General features: G+C 55.7%; 1 protein-coding gene across 1 annotated transcript; it reads right to left on the bottom strand.

The window, feature by feature from the left end:
* Window positions 1–5,405: 5,405 nt before the first annotated feature.
* Window positions 5,406–15,906, bottom strand: DGUOK (deoxyguanosine kinase). The gene is made up of 7 exons (XM_063139176.1): window positions 15,826–15,906; window positions 14,973–15,085; window positions 13,121–13,308; window positions 11,973–12,120; window positions 9,492–9,607; window positions 7,915–8,014; window positions 5,406–7,697 (listed from the first exon to the last, which is right to left on the bottom strand). Exons 1-7 carry the CDS (start codon window positions 15,887–15,889, stop codon window positions 7,647–7,649), a joined length of 780 nt encoding a protein of 259 aa, XP_062995246.1. The 5' UTR covers window positions 15,890–15,906; the 3' UTR covers window positions 5,406–7,646.
* Between the last annotated feature and the right edge of the window lie 417 nt (window positions 15,907–16,323).

The following is a 16,323-nucleotide window of genomic DNA, read 5'->3' as shown; positions in this document are numbered from 1 at the left end:
GAAAGCCCTCGCAATAACACTCCTGAATGCTCGGCCACATCAACAACTCACTGTCCATGGAAAGCTAGGAGGTGCCATGGAGAAGAGTCAGCTTAGCACTCCCCGTGATATGCTAGTTCTCCAGGTGGAGGGATGTCCTTTCACAGAGGAGCATGCAGTCATGTGAGCCCCCAGCTGCAGTCTGAAGAGGGAGAGCCCCAGGAAGGTGGCACTACCCCCCCAGGCTTTAGCATAGGCAGATCTTAGGCTCACGGCTCAGAATCGGAGCCAGCCTCCCCCAACTTGCTACCCTCCAGATGTGTTTGGACCACACCTCCCAGCATTCCTGATCATTGGCCATGCTGGCTGCGTTGATGGGAGTTGGTCCAAAACATCTGGAGGGCATCAGATTGGGGAAGGCTGAGAGTAATCAGACGACACCCCTCTTTACACAAAGCCTCCAACATGTAGCGCCAGTGCCTCTACCCAGGTGAAAGCTGCCTCTGGCAGTCTCCCCCAGTTCCCCTCACAATGGCAGGGAGTGGTGGCTCTTCCACTTTTTTTTCTGCAGTGGATCCCTCAGTAGTTTGCTTGACCCTTTGCCGTCTGGCCTTATGGCAGCTAGGCAGTGAAGATGCTCAGGTAGCCCCCAGTGTGTCCCACTTGGGAATCCAAACCAAGGCCCACTCTGTTGCCTTCATTGCCCTCCCTTTCTTTGTCACTTCCACTGCAACCGCTTGCAGAAAAGGCGAGCAGCCTTTTTAGTTTAACGTTAAAATGTGGACTAAAAGCTAGTTTCTCTCTTTGGCCCAGTGGCCAAATCTGGACCTCCTAGGGTCCCAATCCAGCCCTCTGGGATTTTCCAGGTGGCCATGACCCCTTCCCTCCCCCAACCACCCCCACCCCCACAACTACCTATTGTTTGGTGTCTTCCTGGCGTTCGGGCAATATTTGCCCATTCTAAAAGGCTGAAATGCACCTCAGTTTCTGGCAGGAGAAGCCTTAACCTACTGACATGCCAGTACTTTGGCCCCACCCTTCCTGCCTTCAGCCCCGCCCACCACCGAAATGCAGCCCCAGAGAGCTTCTCTGAAATGGAATTTGGCCCTCGCATTCAACACCCCGGATGAAATAGGAACGACTAAGGAACCTCCGGCTCTTCAGCATGGTCCGCCACCTTCTTCATCATGGTCTCACCAACCATTTGAAAGCGCACTAAGAACCACAGATGGCCCCTGAACCACAGTTCCGCCTCAGACACAGAGGAAGCTGGGCCACGACCCACGAGTCATGTGCGCAACTGCGTACAATCCAGGAGTCAGACCACGTGTCTCCTCTCTAATACTGAAAAGATCCTGGGCTCATCTGCTAGAGTTGAGCACATCAACAAGAGAAACACCATAGGAGGAGGAGGACAGGCTCCTCCAGGAGTCACTGTCACGTGCATTCCTACAGACCACCATGTAACAAAGTGAGGAATACTCGCCTCCCTCGTGCGCGATTTCCTTCTCTTCAGAGCTTCACACTTCCTCATCTTGCAGACTTGGTGGCTGGTTCTTCGGTTCACACAGTGACTGCAAGCCCCACAATTCTCCTTCCTTAGGCAAGGGGCACAGTGGCCACAGCGCCTGCGCTTCTTCCGAGACTGAGAAGCAGCATCAGCCACGGCTGGGAAGCCACCACTGGCTTTGCTCATCAGCATCTCGGGATGGTCGGGGTAGCGGCCGCCATCCTTCAGCACAGCGCTAAGCGATGCGGTTAACTGGATCTTCTCCATGGCTTTGCGCTGGCAAAGGGCAGCTGTGATGCCCGAACCGTGACGCAAAGAGGAGACTTCGCTGCCTCTTTAGAACGAAGGATGCTAGAGAGTCTGGAAAAACAACTCTGGGTCACTGAATAAGCCCACTTGCCATGTGCTCCTTGCCACCTTTCATCTGTTTTTCTCCCCCAATATTCTCTCTCTTCTCAGGGTGCTGGTCACCGAAATAGTGGGGTCTTTAGGACCACAGAGGTCAGAGATGTCCTGAAAGGGAACCATCCTGGAGGCCAAACCGCTTTGGGCAGGTGGTCCAAGGCAGGGCATTCGCAGGAGGGCTGAGAAACTCTCCCCACCCCTGCAGCCTTCAGGCCCCGATTCCTGCCACAGGCGCCTCACCCAGCTAATTCCACCCCAAGCCCCCGGCCAACGGACGCGCTTGCAGTCCAAGCCCAGCCAGCACACGTGTCTTGAACCCTTGCGTGAGAACGGTCCCCGCGGGAGCCTGAAGGCCCAGCTCGCTGCGAAGGGGAATCGTCTCGCCGGGGGCCGGGGAGAGTCGGAGCAGGGCCGCCCCCTCCCCGCGTCGCGTGCGAAGCGGGCTCGGGGCCCCGCGGTCGCTGGGCTGCCTCTTCCCTGCTCTGGCCTTTGTGGCGAGGAAGACGCGCGCCTGGCGCCGGGGGAGGCGGCCCCTCGGGCAGGGCGGCGGGTCGGAGCCAAGCCTCACGCGCGCCTCCCCGGCCGAGCCCCCGCCCAGCACACACAAAGCGCCCCTGCGCCCACCAGCAGCGGCACCACGAGCCGTCTCCGGACCTCGCCGAGGCAGGCGGAGGCGGAGGCGGGCTGGCGCGGAGGGGTCTTGAAGGCGGCGGAGGGAGAGGCAGGAGCGCCCGTTGCTGCGGCGGCGGCGGCGGCGGCGGCTTTGTTCTGGAGGCGCCTCCCGGCAAGAGCCCTCCCCTCGCTCGCTCCCTGGAGGCTGGGCAGAGGCGCGGGAAGTGAGCGGCGGGCCGGGCGGGCCACCGCACGGCCTGCCCAAACGCGGAGCTGGCTCAGCACACTCGCGATCCCGGAGGGAAGCGCCCGATCCGGCGCGCAGAGTTGGTGGCGGGCGAGGGGATGGGCGCTGCTGCCGCCGCCGAGAACTGCCGCACGTGCGCGCTCCGCCACGCCTCGACCGCTCCAAGCGCTTGCGAAGTTGGGGCTGCTCGCGCCGCCCTGACTTCCTCCGCCTCAACAAGGCCGCCCAGGCCCGCCTGCCTTGCGCCCAAGCCCGGCTCCGATCCTCCGCACGGAAGGCGGCGCCCCCGAGGGAAGCCCTTGCTGGCCCTCTCGGCGGCGGGGGGGGGGGGCTCAATGGGTCCCTCGCCGGCCTTTGGCGTGTCTCGCTGCGGGTTCGGGCGAGACGCGTCCAGAGACCTCCGGCCCGCGTAGCTGCAGTGCGGTCGCTGCCGGAGACGCGCGGGTCCGGGTGAATGAGGTATCGTCCCGGGGTGGCAGCGTTTGCCCGGGGTAGATGGTGACTCGTGGCGTTCCAGAAAGTGGCGGCCTGAGAAATGCTCGGGCCTCTGGCGTGGGGGCGCCCCTTCCTTTTGCGCCCCCGCCTCCAGGCCCCACGGCCTCCTTCGGGAGCAGCGCACGCTTTGGGCTCCACGAACGCGGTGGGGCTTTGCTCCTGTCCCCAGTCGGCCTGCAAAGGGCCTCGAAGGCAGCCATTCTGCGCCGCTTTGCGTGCAGCAGGCAGCCCCAGGGTCCAGCCTGGACAGGCGCTGTTGCCAGTCAGTGTCGACAATAGTGGGCTAGTTGGGGCTAGGGTCTGCCTGACTCAGAAGCATGGTTTGAAGCGTCAAGCCCAGGCAGAGGTCCAGCACCTCACTGAGAAGCGGGGCAGGGCGGGGCGGGGGGTGCCTGTCCACTGTGCAAACACTTGGGCTGCTAGAGGCGGCGAGCGGGGGAACGTGATCCCTGACGTGCACGGGCGCTGTTGGGGGGTATCTCGTTGATGCTGATTGAAAATCAAACGCAAGGCCTCTGCCACTTCCCTCATAGTGCTTAGATGAAGTTTTACATCCCCAGCACCTGCAATTCAAGTATTGGCCTGACAGTGCCTCTGCCACAATAAATGTGTACGTTGTTACAGAGCCCCAGCCTTCTTCTCCCATGATCAATCACAAGTTTTCCAAAACTCAAACACTAGGCGAAATTTCTGGAATTTGGGGATTCTGCTCCTAAGAAATGTACCCAGTATATCTGTACCTTTTCAAAGCATGAATGTGATGTGTTTGTATCTTACAAGTACATTTTTTAGGAGCTGGCCTTGACTGGCTCTTTGTTGTGTTCACACATGACACGGAGGCAAAACTGCTCTGTGTAGTGTGTGAAACAGAGAAGTACTGACTGCCGGCTTCTTTCTGTAAGCCACACAAACACTCACTGGCTACCGGCTATAACCGTTTGTAGGGACAATGTGCCTTCAGCCCATACGCCTGTGTTGTTTTGAAAACACTTAAACGTTTGCTTCCTACACTTTTAGTACATTTTGAGAGCCACAACCTGTTCTATCATCCAAAACTGGAGGACACAAAATAATAGGCTTAAGTTACAGAAAGGCAGAGTTTGGTTGCTCATTGGGGAAAGTTCCCTAATGGCCAGAGCAGTCAGGCAAGGGAGCCAACTGCCTGGGGAGGTGGTGGGCTCTCCGCAGCTGGAGGTCTTCGAGCAGAGACTGGACAGCCATCTCTCAGGGGTGCTTTAAACTGGATCCCTGCATGGTGCACGTGGGGTTGGGCTCCATGGCCCCTTCCAACTCCTATGGTTCTATGAACGGCCTGGGCCTCTCTGATGCACTTACAACTTGGAAGAGCTTTAGAAGAAACCTGGCAAACACCAGCAAGCCTATCTCAGTTTAGTTGCTAGACATCAAAATGGAATGTCTGGCTAATGTCACTCTGGCATCCAGCAAAAGCACCATCACATGAGCAACAATGGTGGAGGAATGCCCAATGGTGGGCATCTGTGTATCAGCAAAGATGCAAGAAGCTGAAACGCATGGTGCGTGAAGAAGCCGTGAGAAAGGCAGAGAGATTACACCAGAACCTACCACCACACCAGGTGCTTTGAAGTTACGAGCATTTGAGAAGTAACTTTTTTCTCTTCTTGAAGGGACAATTGTCTTGCTTAGTTTGCATAGTTTTGCCTAGGGGGTCATTTCAAACAGGTAGACTCTATTCAGGTTGAAGAGATGTTTGTTGCTTAATAAAAGCTTTGTAGATTACTTAGTAAGTCTCATCATTTGCCTCCCATCTAGCGTTCTGAGAGACAAGACTGCTCCTCTCCCCGGGAGCCTGGATCAGCCACAAGTGCACACATTTCTGCCACACGTACGTGCAAGGGCAAGCATGTCTTTGCTTTGCCTTACACATTGGATCACAGTTCACCTGGGAGCAAGACACAGTATAGGGCCAGGCACAGGACTGTATTGTTAATTCTACAATTGCAGCACTGTAAATAACCAGAGTGGCCCAGAAATGCAGGCGATCCTGAGATAAAAACGTCTTATACTCCCTAAACAACAGAACTGCCAGAGCTCACCAAAAATAAATCAGCACCAGAGACATTGCACTTTTCAGTCCTAACCTCTTCCACCACCTTCACCAATGCAACAAGACCAAGATATTTTCAAAGGGATTCAATTTATTAATTTAAATACAGCACTTTATAGCTTGGAGGATTCCACTACGAAAAGAGTTTACCGATGCAGCGAATCTTTAAAATACACACTAAAGTACAAAACCTGGAGCTGTTGACAAGAACCCCGTGGTCTGAGGCTGCATGGCTGGCATCACTTCTGCGGTTGCTCCCACACCCCTCCAAGCATTTTTGACCAGGTGCATGTTTATGTAAGAGCAACCACACCATTCAGAATAACATGGAAGGCACATGACAGCCTTGCATGATTACAGAAAATGCCAGCTGCATGTAACAGAACCTCAAGTAGGCAAAGCCCGAGAAGCAGTTCCTACAATTCCATCTGCAGCAGCAGTAGATGCTGACGGTACCAGTGAAACCAAGCTTAAGGGGCGAGATCCTGTGCATGTTTAAAAAGAAAAAAGTGCTGCTTCAATGCCCAGCACTCCCCAGCACGCAGGCACAGGGCTGCACCCTAAGAAACACACCTGGATCGACCTGAAGCTCTAACCCACCCGCCCGGCTCCTGCATTTTCTCAGCTGTTTACGCCCTTCCCCAAACAGAAGGTCCCACCACTAGTATTCTGGCATTTGCTTTCTTACACATCCAGACTTGAGTTTGGCGAAGATCCCTATTGAGGAGTCAGGAGCTCTACCGTCCGCCCGCCCACAAAGCACACGCTGCTCTTGCTACTTCCCCGCCATGAGTAGCAATGGCTTACAGCACACTCCTCACGAGGCCCACCTAAGAGGCCTCCACGACAGCGACGATGCTAGTAAGATGTAGCCAAGGGGTGAGAACATGTGTGCTCCCCCTCCCCAGACATCGGACTGCAGCTCCCACCACCCCAGCCAGGGGATCCAACAGGTGCGTCATCCCAGGTGTCGCCCAGCAGCAGAAATGGGCTTGTCCCAAGGTTTCTAAGGGTGCCACAGAAGTAGAAAAACAAGATACCTTCAAATAGATCTCGGAAGTCTCGACTAAATGCTGCAAACTGTTAGGCATGAGTCACAGCCTCCTTCAGCCTTCCCCAACCTGGTGCCCTCCAAATTTTTTGACCTACAATCCCCAGCATTCCTAATCATTGGTCATGCTGGATGGGGCTGATGTGAGTTGATGTCAAAAACATCTGGAGAGGATCAGGCTGGAGAAGGGTGATCTATAGAATTCTGGCAAGCGCCTGGCTCATCAGACACAACATGCCTGGGATTTCACCATGCAAGGATACAGAGCCCAGGAGGCCTTCATTACGCACAGAGACTCGTGTCTTAGGGGAAGAGCAGCAGCTGGGAGAAGAGCTCCTTCATATGCAAGTTGCAGGTCTGACAAGCTTCTCCACAGCTTCTTCTGGTGTGCAAAGCAATGGCAAAGACTGTGCACTAATTCTGCAACCTCTCACAGGCGGTGCACATTCCAGACCCCTTGGCTGGTCCCAGAACTCTTTCAGTACCTACATACATACATTTATAGTGCACGAGACAGCTGCGCCACCACTCCATGCCACGCTAGGCAGCAAGGATTGAGGGCAGGCAGAGGAAAACTAGCGAGGCTCCTCCCCCGGCCCCCCGGAGGAAACGAAGCAGCCAGAGTTGGTGGAGGGAGAGTTGGGTCCATCCGCCAGGGCCCGAATCCGGGACGTCAGGGGGGAATGTCCGTTTAGGTCCTGCGGGGCCGGGAGCCCAGCTGCTTCAGCACTCCTGCTCCTAGTGCGGCCCTGGGAGTCGGTTGCCTCAGAGCCACTTGCGGACTGCTGCTTCATTGGCCCCATCGGCAGCACGGAAGCAGCAACAGGGTCAATGCTGCTCCAGCACTGCGAAGGGCCTTTTCCCTGCCGTCCCGCTGATCAACTGGGCAGTGGGGCCTCGTGGGCGGGACATGCTGGATCCCAGGCTGCTCAGGCGGTGGGGGGTGGGGGTGGGGGTGATGTCCTCTGGCCTGGCCCAGCGCACGCGGAGGTGCTCCCAGCCCTTCACCTGTGCCATCACCACCCGCTACAGCTCAAGCTGGCTCTGCAGATCACTTTGGGATCGTGGTGGCGCTGGGGAGGAGGGCTGCTTTTCCTTGCAGGCATTGTGAAGAAAGGCCCTAAAAAGGGAGCATCTCTGGCCCGCCTCAACTCTTAACTCCAGGCGGTTTCCACCTTCCAGGACCGAAAGAGGTTCACTTCTTTTCACTTGGCCTCTTTATGGCCAGCAGAGTCAGCGGCTCCTGGAACGAGATCCTCAGTTAGGCAGAGGGCGAGGCCTCAGGGGGGAGCGTCTTCATGAAAGCCTTCACCTGTGAAAAAGGGCACAGCGCTTTAAAGAACGCCCAGGTAACTGCATCTGATCAGCTACTGCCATGGTAGGTCCAGCGAATATTAGGCAGATCGATAGCTTATTGGGCTGGGCCACCTTTAATCTGATGTAAGAATATTCGAGTTTCGATGTTATACGAAAGCATTCGTATGTCATAGGAGACAAGGCAGAAATACCTGACCTTGGGATCGCCTTACCTGGCTCATGAGCTTCCCTTGTTCATTTGGGTCGTTCTCAAAATCCTTTGACACATCAAGCAGCAGGACTGGAGCATTTCTTAAGTTTTCAGAATGGACCCTGTGGGAGCAAAAAGTATTCTATCGGATTAGTTGTCTATAAAATCTACATTGGCTTCAGTTGCAGTTCGTGGTTTGGCTCACTTCCTTGAGTGATCTCCTCTGCACATGTTTTCAATTATCTCATAGATTAACTTCATTTCCATTCTATGATCAGTGGGCAACATTTGAGGTTTGTTGTAAACCCTCTCTCAGCTTTAGGCCCTACGTCCACCCACCCCAACTGGTATTATGGGCACAACAATAGATTAGAATTCACACTTAATGCTCTTGAACTATTAGACAAATTGTGAAAAAATAAAAGCAAAAATTAAGTGCTCAGCCTGGCAGCTTAATATAAGGATTACTGAGATAATATAAATTAACTGCTTTCAATATGTTAAATCATAACATATTGTTATGTTATGATTTAACAGTGCGATATGGCTGCAAGAAAGGCAAATGCTATTTTGGGCTGCAAAAACCCAAATATTGTGCTCAGCAAAAAGCATGCAGAATGAGAACATACATTTGCTAGGATTTATACGAATGCAAGTGCGACAATGGCTTAATCCCAGAGCAACCCAGGGCCCACGAAAGGCAAGAGGCAGCTTGTTAAGGGTGTTGGTGGGGCAGGAAGCAGGGGCAGGGGTGGAAATCACACCACCCGTGTCTTTGCATGGCCCACAGCCCACAACTGCTTGTCCACACCAGCATTTCAGTAAGTGCATTTTGTGGCAGCCATGGGCAGGACCTGCCACGTGAAGCAAGCCGGGCGAAGCCACGGCCCACTATCAGCTCCGTCGGACCAAGGGGAAGCTCTGCAAACGTGTCCAGCACCTCCTTGCTTAGAGAATGAAGCCAGGTGCCAGGGGAGGGATGGGGCTGCCGCAAGGCATGTTCGCCCGGGCTCAGGATTCCTGGGCCCAGGGTGCCCTGCCCCGCCCCCTGGGGCAGCCCAGGAACAGATCCAAGCCTCTGCCCTCGGTCGGCTCCAGAGCCCCTGCCCTGTGCCTCTTCCCACCACTCGGCCTCCGCCTCCATTGCCTCTCCCTCCTGCGCCGGCCTCTTGCCTCCCTCTTCTCCCAGGACTTGTCTCCCAACCCTCCTGCCCAACTCTGGTTTCCCAGCTGGTGGCCGGCTGGCTGGCTCACCCCGCCCGCCCGCCCACCCGCCTGCCCTGGCGCATCACCCGGGCTCCTTCCAGACCTTGCTGCCATGCGCCATCACTGCCCAGTGACACCTTTGCCAGGTGGCAGAGCCATGGCGGCCGGGCCAGGTGTTCCTCTCTTCCGTGCAGGACTGAACAGGGGCTGCAGCAGGGGCTCACACGGGCCACGTGGCTCCCCAGAAGCTGCCTGAGCCAATCGCCCTCCCCGGGGGGGGGGGTCAGAATCAGGCCCACACCCCAGCGGCGGCAGCGGCTCAGGCGCAGGGAGCAGACAGGGAAGGCCTGCAACGGCCCAAGGCAGCCTGGGCTCTTCCCTCCCGCTACTCACACAGTGCTTTTCCTCATGAGCCAGTTCTCGTGCTGAGCGTGCAGCTGTTCCAGGTAGCGCAGCTGGACGCCCTCCTCTTCGGGCCTCGCTCTCCGGCGCAGCCTCTCCATGCAGACCTGCGAAGGGGGAGGGCACTCGCTCACCAGGCCAAACAGCACCGTGGCCCCGCACCGCCGGCCCTTCCCGCTGTGCCAGGGGAGAACTGGAGGCACGTGCCACGCCTGCCTCGCGGAAGGCCTCCTGCCGCAGCCTACACGGGGCGCCAGAGGACCCTATGCTGCCGTTGGCCCTCCTCCCGCCCCTCGCCAGCCACTATTACCACGAGCCTGCCTCCCGCTAGTTGGAAAGGGGGTTGCCCAGACCCTCCAGTCAGACTCTCCAAAGGGAAGGCACTAGACCGACCCCGTGACGATACCTGACACAGCAAGACCGTAGCATGACTGGAAGGAAAGAAGCCAGGCCGGGCAAGAGCAACAACTCAGGCAGAGATGCAGTCAGCAGCCTCCTGCAGGAGTGGATCATTTGGGGGTTGCCCAGACCCTCCAGTCAGACTCTCCAAAGGGAAGGCACTAGACCGACCCCATGACGATACCTGACACAGCAAGACCGTAGCATGACTGGAAGGAAAGAAGCCAAGCCGGGAAAGAGCAACAACTCAGACAGAGATGCAGTCAGCAGCCTCCTGCAGGAGTGGATCATTTGGGCTAACACAGGAATCTTGATTTAATTATTTATTTCCCATGCAGCCCAGTTCTGGTCCAAACCTAAAGCTTTTAAAACTTGATTTTGTTCTGACTTTATACTGTTAGTTTTACCCTACCCAGTGCCTGTTTACCCTACCCTGTGCCTGTTTGCTTTCTCTTCCCCTCCTTATTGTTTTATCATGGTTTTATTAGAATGTAAGCCTATGCGGCAGGGTCTCGCTATTTACTGTTTTACTCTGTACAGCACCATGTATATTGATGGTGCTATATAAATAAATAAATAAATAAATAAATAAATAAATAATAATAACAAACTGAGCTTGACTGGCATCTCCAACAGCTCGTTGAATGCAGCCATTTGACAAACAGGGCTTGCACCACCCTAACATAGCTTTTCAGCCCAGCTCCATCTATTCGGTGCTGTGCGCACACTCTAGCCCAGAGGGAGGCAACCTGCTGAGGCCATGGGCACGTTTGGCAATGGAGAAACTGTCCTGGGCACCACCATAAAATGGCTGCCCTGGGAGGCATGGCAAAAGAGACGTCACCTGCCCAACAGACCGAATACAAGGCAGAGGCCTCAATGCATGGAGTAAGAGCACAGAACACAGTAATCCCAGTTGCTGGTAAGAAACGGTTTTGGGGTGGGTGAGTTTAAAAGCGGGAGAGGGAGGGCACCTTGGCAGGCGCCACGGAAGGGGTCTGGGGGCGCACTGGTCCCTGTGACGCACCCCCGCCCGCCCTCGTGGTCTGCCCCAAGTCTTTTCCTGGGCTTTATGGCCTCCACAGGAGTACAGTTGTTAACTTGATTGTCCCAGAGGCCTCCCATGTCCACGTGGCCCTGAACCAGGGATACGATAGATGCCCAAAGCAGAAGACTAGGAAGCAGGAGGAACTAAAAGTGGAGACTGGAAGAGGGCGGGGAATGGTTGGGAGGCTGTGGGAGGGAAGCCGAAGGCGAGAACAGTCGGAGGAGGAGGAGGAGGAGGAGGAGGAGGCAGCCCAGAAACGCTGCCAAAACAATCCGAGATTTCCCCCCAAAACTGGAAGAACTAAACCATTTTTTGGTCTAATCTAAGGGACAGGAAAACGAGCCCTCTCTTCTTCACATTAAATGGGTGAAGAATTCAGCCACTGCAAGGGCAAACCCCAGAACAGGGGGAGCCCAACTTCATGGGATCCCCACAAAGGCTTCTGCGCCTACAAAAAATCTATGTTGCTCCATTACATTTGAGATGGGAAAACTGAGCAGTTGGGGAAACCAGCTTACATTTGAGAGCCAGTGTGGTGTAGTGGCTGGAGTGTCGGACTGGGAGTCGGGAGATCCGGGTTCTAGTCCCCACTCAGCCATGGAAACCCACTGGGGGACTTTGGGCGAGTCACAGACACTCGGCCCAACCTACCTCACATTATGTATGCTGCCTTGGTTTCCACATCAGAATATAAATGTAATCAATAAATAAAGTTTTAATTTGAGCAGGAGAATAATTTGGGGGCTTGTAAAGCTCACCTCCTTTGAGGCAGGTTTGAACAAGACCCCACAATGATTCTCTAAGCCCTGCCCTTGGAGAACCTTGTGGGCATCTCCAGCCTGAGAGCAGCCGGAATGGGCACAAGACGGAGAGCGTGGGCCAAGGAAGGGATGAGGCATTTCCCTACACATACAGAAGGAGCCTGGAGAGCAAATAAGCATCCCTTAAGGGGCGGGGGGAGGAACCCCAGCTTGGAATGCAGCCGATGCACATAGAGTCCAACCGCTAGCTGCATTTTCAGTTACCTCAGGAGGTGCCCGGAGATAAAGGAAGCCATGGAGGTCGATCTGGTCCCCAAACGCTTGCAGGAGGAAGCTGTGCCACTGCTGGTAGATGACCCACTCAATCTCAGCTAGGTGGCCAATCTCAAAGAGATTTTTGGCAAAGACATACCTGGGGGAGGACAAGCCAATTCAGCTTCCCTGAAGCAACAGTCACGTAAGTCACCCAAAACCGCACACGGCCCCGGGTCCGGGAGAAGAAGGGAGGCCCTCCCCCACCGGTGGGGGTTTCCTTGTGCCCAGTAAAGCCAGCATCGACGGCGTGGCTGCATTTAATGGCTAAGAAAACAGCCCCCTCCATTCGGTACAGACTAACCTCCCCTTCATTTCTGAATGCAAACTGAGAACATCCTTCTGAAAGCATCTGAGATTTCCTGCCGGTCTCAACTCAGGGCAAACCACTCATCCGTTAACAAGATGCTTACCTGACACGTTCCCTGTCTGGGGAACTGAACCCTCCCCCAGCTCAGTGGGGTAAAGCTGTTGGCCCCGGACAAATGCTGGCAACATTCCTCAGCAGGTCTGTGGGGGAGTTTGGGAGCATCCAAACTACCCACAGCAGGAGGCTTGATAAAAGCTAGGACAGAGGAGCTTTATCTGCAGGGCTTGGGACACATAGCCCACTGCTCAGAGCCCTGCACTTCATGGTGAGGTCCCATCCCGGCACACGATTGAGCGTTTTGCATTTCTCATGGCAAATTTCCCCCCTAACAGGAGGCTAAGTGGGACTTTAGAGGAACTCTGAGAAACTCCTCTTGCATAAGCACCAGGAAACCCAAAAGCCAGCAGTGCAGGCAGGGTCAGCAGTCACGGAGCAGAGGAGGGCCTGGAACTTTGCCCTCTGGCCTGCAGGCTGAGCTCGCCACCAAGGAGAGGCGTGGCAAACGCGCCACCAAGCTCAGTGACTCTGCTTCTAAGTGGAACGTAGCAGCAACAGCATGCTGGCAATAAGCAAAGGCATCGCAGCGCACTCTGCACATTGAGAGGGGGCACCACATACACCAGAACCATTTCAGAGGGGCAAAGGTTGTTTCTAAAGAGGGGAAATCTCCCCATTTCTCTTTACAGGTGGCCCTGATCCACACTAGGGGCGCAGAATTCGGGCTCCATACCTATCACTGTAGACAGATCGTTCAAAAAGCTGCACAGGTTCCGGCGTCGTCGGGGGCGTCACTGACAGAGGCTCCAGCTCGGCTTTGAGCCGGCTCAGAAACGAGTAGGTCTGGAAGGTGTAGGACCACCGAGGGGGATCCTGGTAAACCATCTGAAGCAAGTTCCCAAAGCTTTGAGAAGGAGAGCCCTGTAGGTGACCGCACAGGCACGGGTTTAAAAGCAGGACGGAAAAGGGGGAGAGGGAGAGTGGGGGTGCTTTGGGGAGGGGGTGGGGAGGCGGCGGCGGTGGCAGCAGCAGCAGCAGCAGCGCTTGTATGCTCTGACCTCCCCCGCACGCCTCACTCTAGCCCATGAGTCCAATGCAGATCAAAACTCCCAGCCCCTCTTTGGCGTGGGCGAGAGCAGCTCATAAGCCGATGGAAAAGGAGCCGCCTTCAGCGGTGAGAGAGCCAAAGCCTGCAGCAGGAGGCACCATGATGGCTGAGATGGCTCCCCCCACGCCCCCCCTGCCCCTTCCGCCTGGGCTTTCCCACCTGAAGCCCCGCCTGACAGCACCTCGCTCTTCCCTTTCAAAGCCCTCAAAAGCGGACTTCTTCTTTTGGCCGACCTGCTGCTCATTCTTATCTGATCAGCAAGAAGACCCACGAAAGGGCGGAGCTGCATTCGGTCACATCCTTTCGGGGTTACCACGCCCGCGTCAGCGTCCGCCCCCCGATGCTTCCCTCTCTCTGATTTCATCCCCTCCACACCCTGCAGTCAAGTTTTCTACTGTACATTTCTAAGGCGCGGGTGCGGGTCTTGTTTGCTTACCCTGTGATGGACACATGATGACGCGCATTAACAGTGCCATAAAAACAACAGCTGAGTTGCAAGAAAGCAGAAGGCGAGGAACAAATAGAAAAGGTTTGCTGTCAACTGGGCACATGCCCTCAAGTTGCTCTGTTGGCTCACAGACCCATGCTAAAGCCTTGGAAGTTCCACAATTTTAACAATGTTTTCATCTACGGTTGCAATTGCCAGTTTGAAAAATGAGCCGGACATGTACAAAGACCAGAAAAGGCCAAATCCATTGCATGTTTAAACACTCTTCATTTCTAAGTCTCGTGGGGCTGCACCAATGGCAGTAAGCTATATACACCAGTTGCTGGGGAACATGGGCAGGAGAGTGCTGTTGCACCTGTGTTCCACTTGTTCCACTTGGTTGACAGCTGGTTGGCCAATGGAGTGCTGGACTAGATGGACCCTTGGCCTGATCCAGCAGGGCTCTTTTGATATTCAAAGTCCTCTTGCACATAAGAGATTCAGTGCTTCACAGAACACATGCAAGTCGCTGCCAGCTGTGACTCGGGACCTGTGAATGTATGCAACTAGGGAGATAACAGTTGCGGCCCTGTCACGATGCTCAGTCTCCCACCCTAGAGGCCTTCAAGAGGCAGCTGGACAACCATCTGTCAGGGATGCTTTAGGGTGGATCCCTGCATTGAGCAGGGGGTTGGACTCGATGGCCTTGTAGGCCCCTTCCAAACCTACTATTCTATGATTCTATGAGATCACTTTTATCCAGCACAAGATTAATCTACCAGCTCATGTTCAGAACGAGGAGAGCGGCTGCACTTTTTGCGCAAAAGAAAAGCGTGTCAGGTCCCAAATAGCTCTACTCTCTTTTATTGGAACTATAAAATTTATTGGAACTGTTTGTAGGAGGACAAGCTTTCAGGTCTCTCCGAATTCTGGTACAGATAGGAGAGAAGAGTTCTGCGCATTCACAAACTAGTTGACTGGATGCAAGCTATTGAAACGGAACGGCTCAATTGCTTTTGAGCTTTGAGTGCTTTACATGTCAACTCCTACCTGATGGGAGCCAGCCGCTTGAACCTTCTGCCATTTGGAGACTGGCTCCGAAGTCACGTGCCATTCTGGAAAGGCTCTTCTGAGCAGCCTCACGAAGGTGGATTTCCCCACGGCTGGAGGGGGAAAGGACACATCTGCCCATCAGCCAACATTCTCGGTTAGAGTTTTCAAAGCCCAAAGGGAGGAGCCGGTGTCACCGCCAACATGGCAGCAGCAGCAGCAGCTTAAGAGAATGCGCAGAAGGGCCGGGGCACTAACACTGGTTCAAATCTCCCATGACCCCAGCAAGCTGCGATTCTCTCAGCCTCCCCACCCCACACAGGCCTGATGACGCTGGCCAGCCTGCCTTACAGCGTTCTTGTAACAATCACGCTGAATGTATCTGATCCATTTCGAACACTCATGAAAGTACATAGGCGGCGGCGGCGGCGGCAGAAGCAACGTCTTTTTCCCTGGAGACCCGCCATAGCCATAGCCCGTGCATCTTCCTGCACGGGCTTCTCGTGGCCAGTGATAGGGCGAAAGTAGAATCCTAGAATAGTAGAGTTGGAAGGGGCCTATAAGCCCATCGAGTCCAACCCCCTGGGGCTCAATGCAAGAATCCACCCCGAGTAAGTGGAACACCGTGACCCACCCGAGCCTTTGAAATGGGGCGGGACATTGTTGCTAATAAATAAAGTTTGAACCGAAACAGCCATAGCGCAACCAAAGCAATAAGAGCGCCTCTAGGCATGTGCAGAGGACTCTTTCTCGCAGCACGGGCAGAAGGTTTCAGGCGAGAGGAGGAATAAGGGAAGGGAGGGCCTCCGCCCCGGGGTCGTTTCTTAACCCGCCCCGCCCCGGGCCCCATTACCGATGTTGCCCTCGACGGAGAGCCTCTTGCCGGCCTCCGCGCACCAGCGCCGCGCTCCAGCCATGGAGCCCGGCGGCGGAGCCAGGCGAGTCACTGCGCGTGCGCCCCCGCCGCCTTCCGCGCCCAAAGAGACGCAGTTTACTCGCTCCTGCAGGGCTCCGCCACGTAAATGCAGGCGCAGCTACGACGTCGCGGCCATGTGCGGGGCAGCGGGAGCGGGCGGACGGACGGGGCGGCCCCGCGGTGCGAGACGCAAAGAGGACGCGGTGCCGCGCAGGAGTAGCGGCGGCATCCTGCTCGCAGGTCCCGTGGGGCTCGGAGCCGCCCGGCCACGGTGCGGAGGGAGGGGGGCACGGCGGCAGGCAGGCAGGCAGGCAGGCAGCAGCACGTCGAGCCAGAGGCTGATGCCGCCGCCGGCCCGTCGGAGAGCCGCTGCCGCCCGCCCTCCCGCCCGCCTGCTCCCGCTCTGTGGCCCGGGCTGCCGCCGGCGGGCCAACT

Source organism: Elgaria multicarinata, chromosome 12 (assembly GCF_023053635.1).
Source record: "Elgaria multicarinata webbii isolate HBS135686 ecotype San Diego chromosome 12, rElgMul1.1.pri, whole genome shotgun sequence".
In the NCBI taxonomy this organism is placed as follows: domain Eukaryota; kingdom Metazoa; phylum Chordata; class Lepidosauria; order Squamata; family Anguidae; genus Elgaria; species Elgaria multicarinata.
The sequence above is the reverse complement of the archived record's forward strand: the minus strand, read 5'-3'. Positions and strand labels throughout refer to the sequence as shown.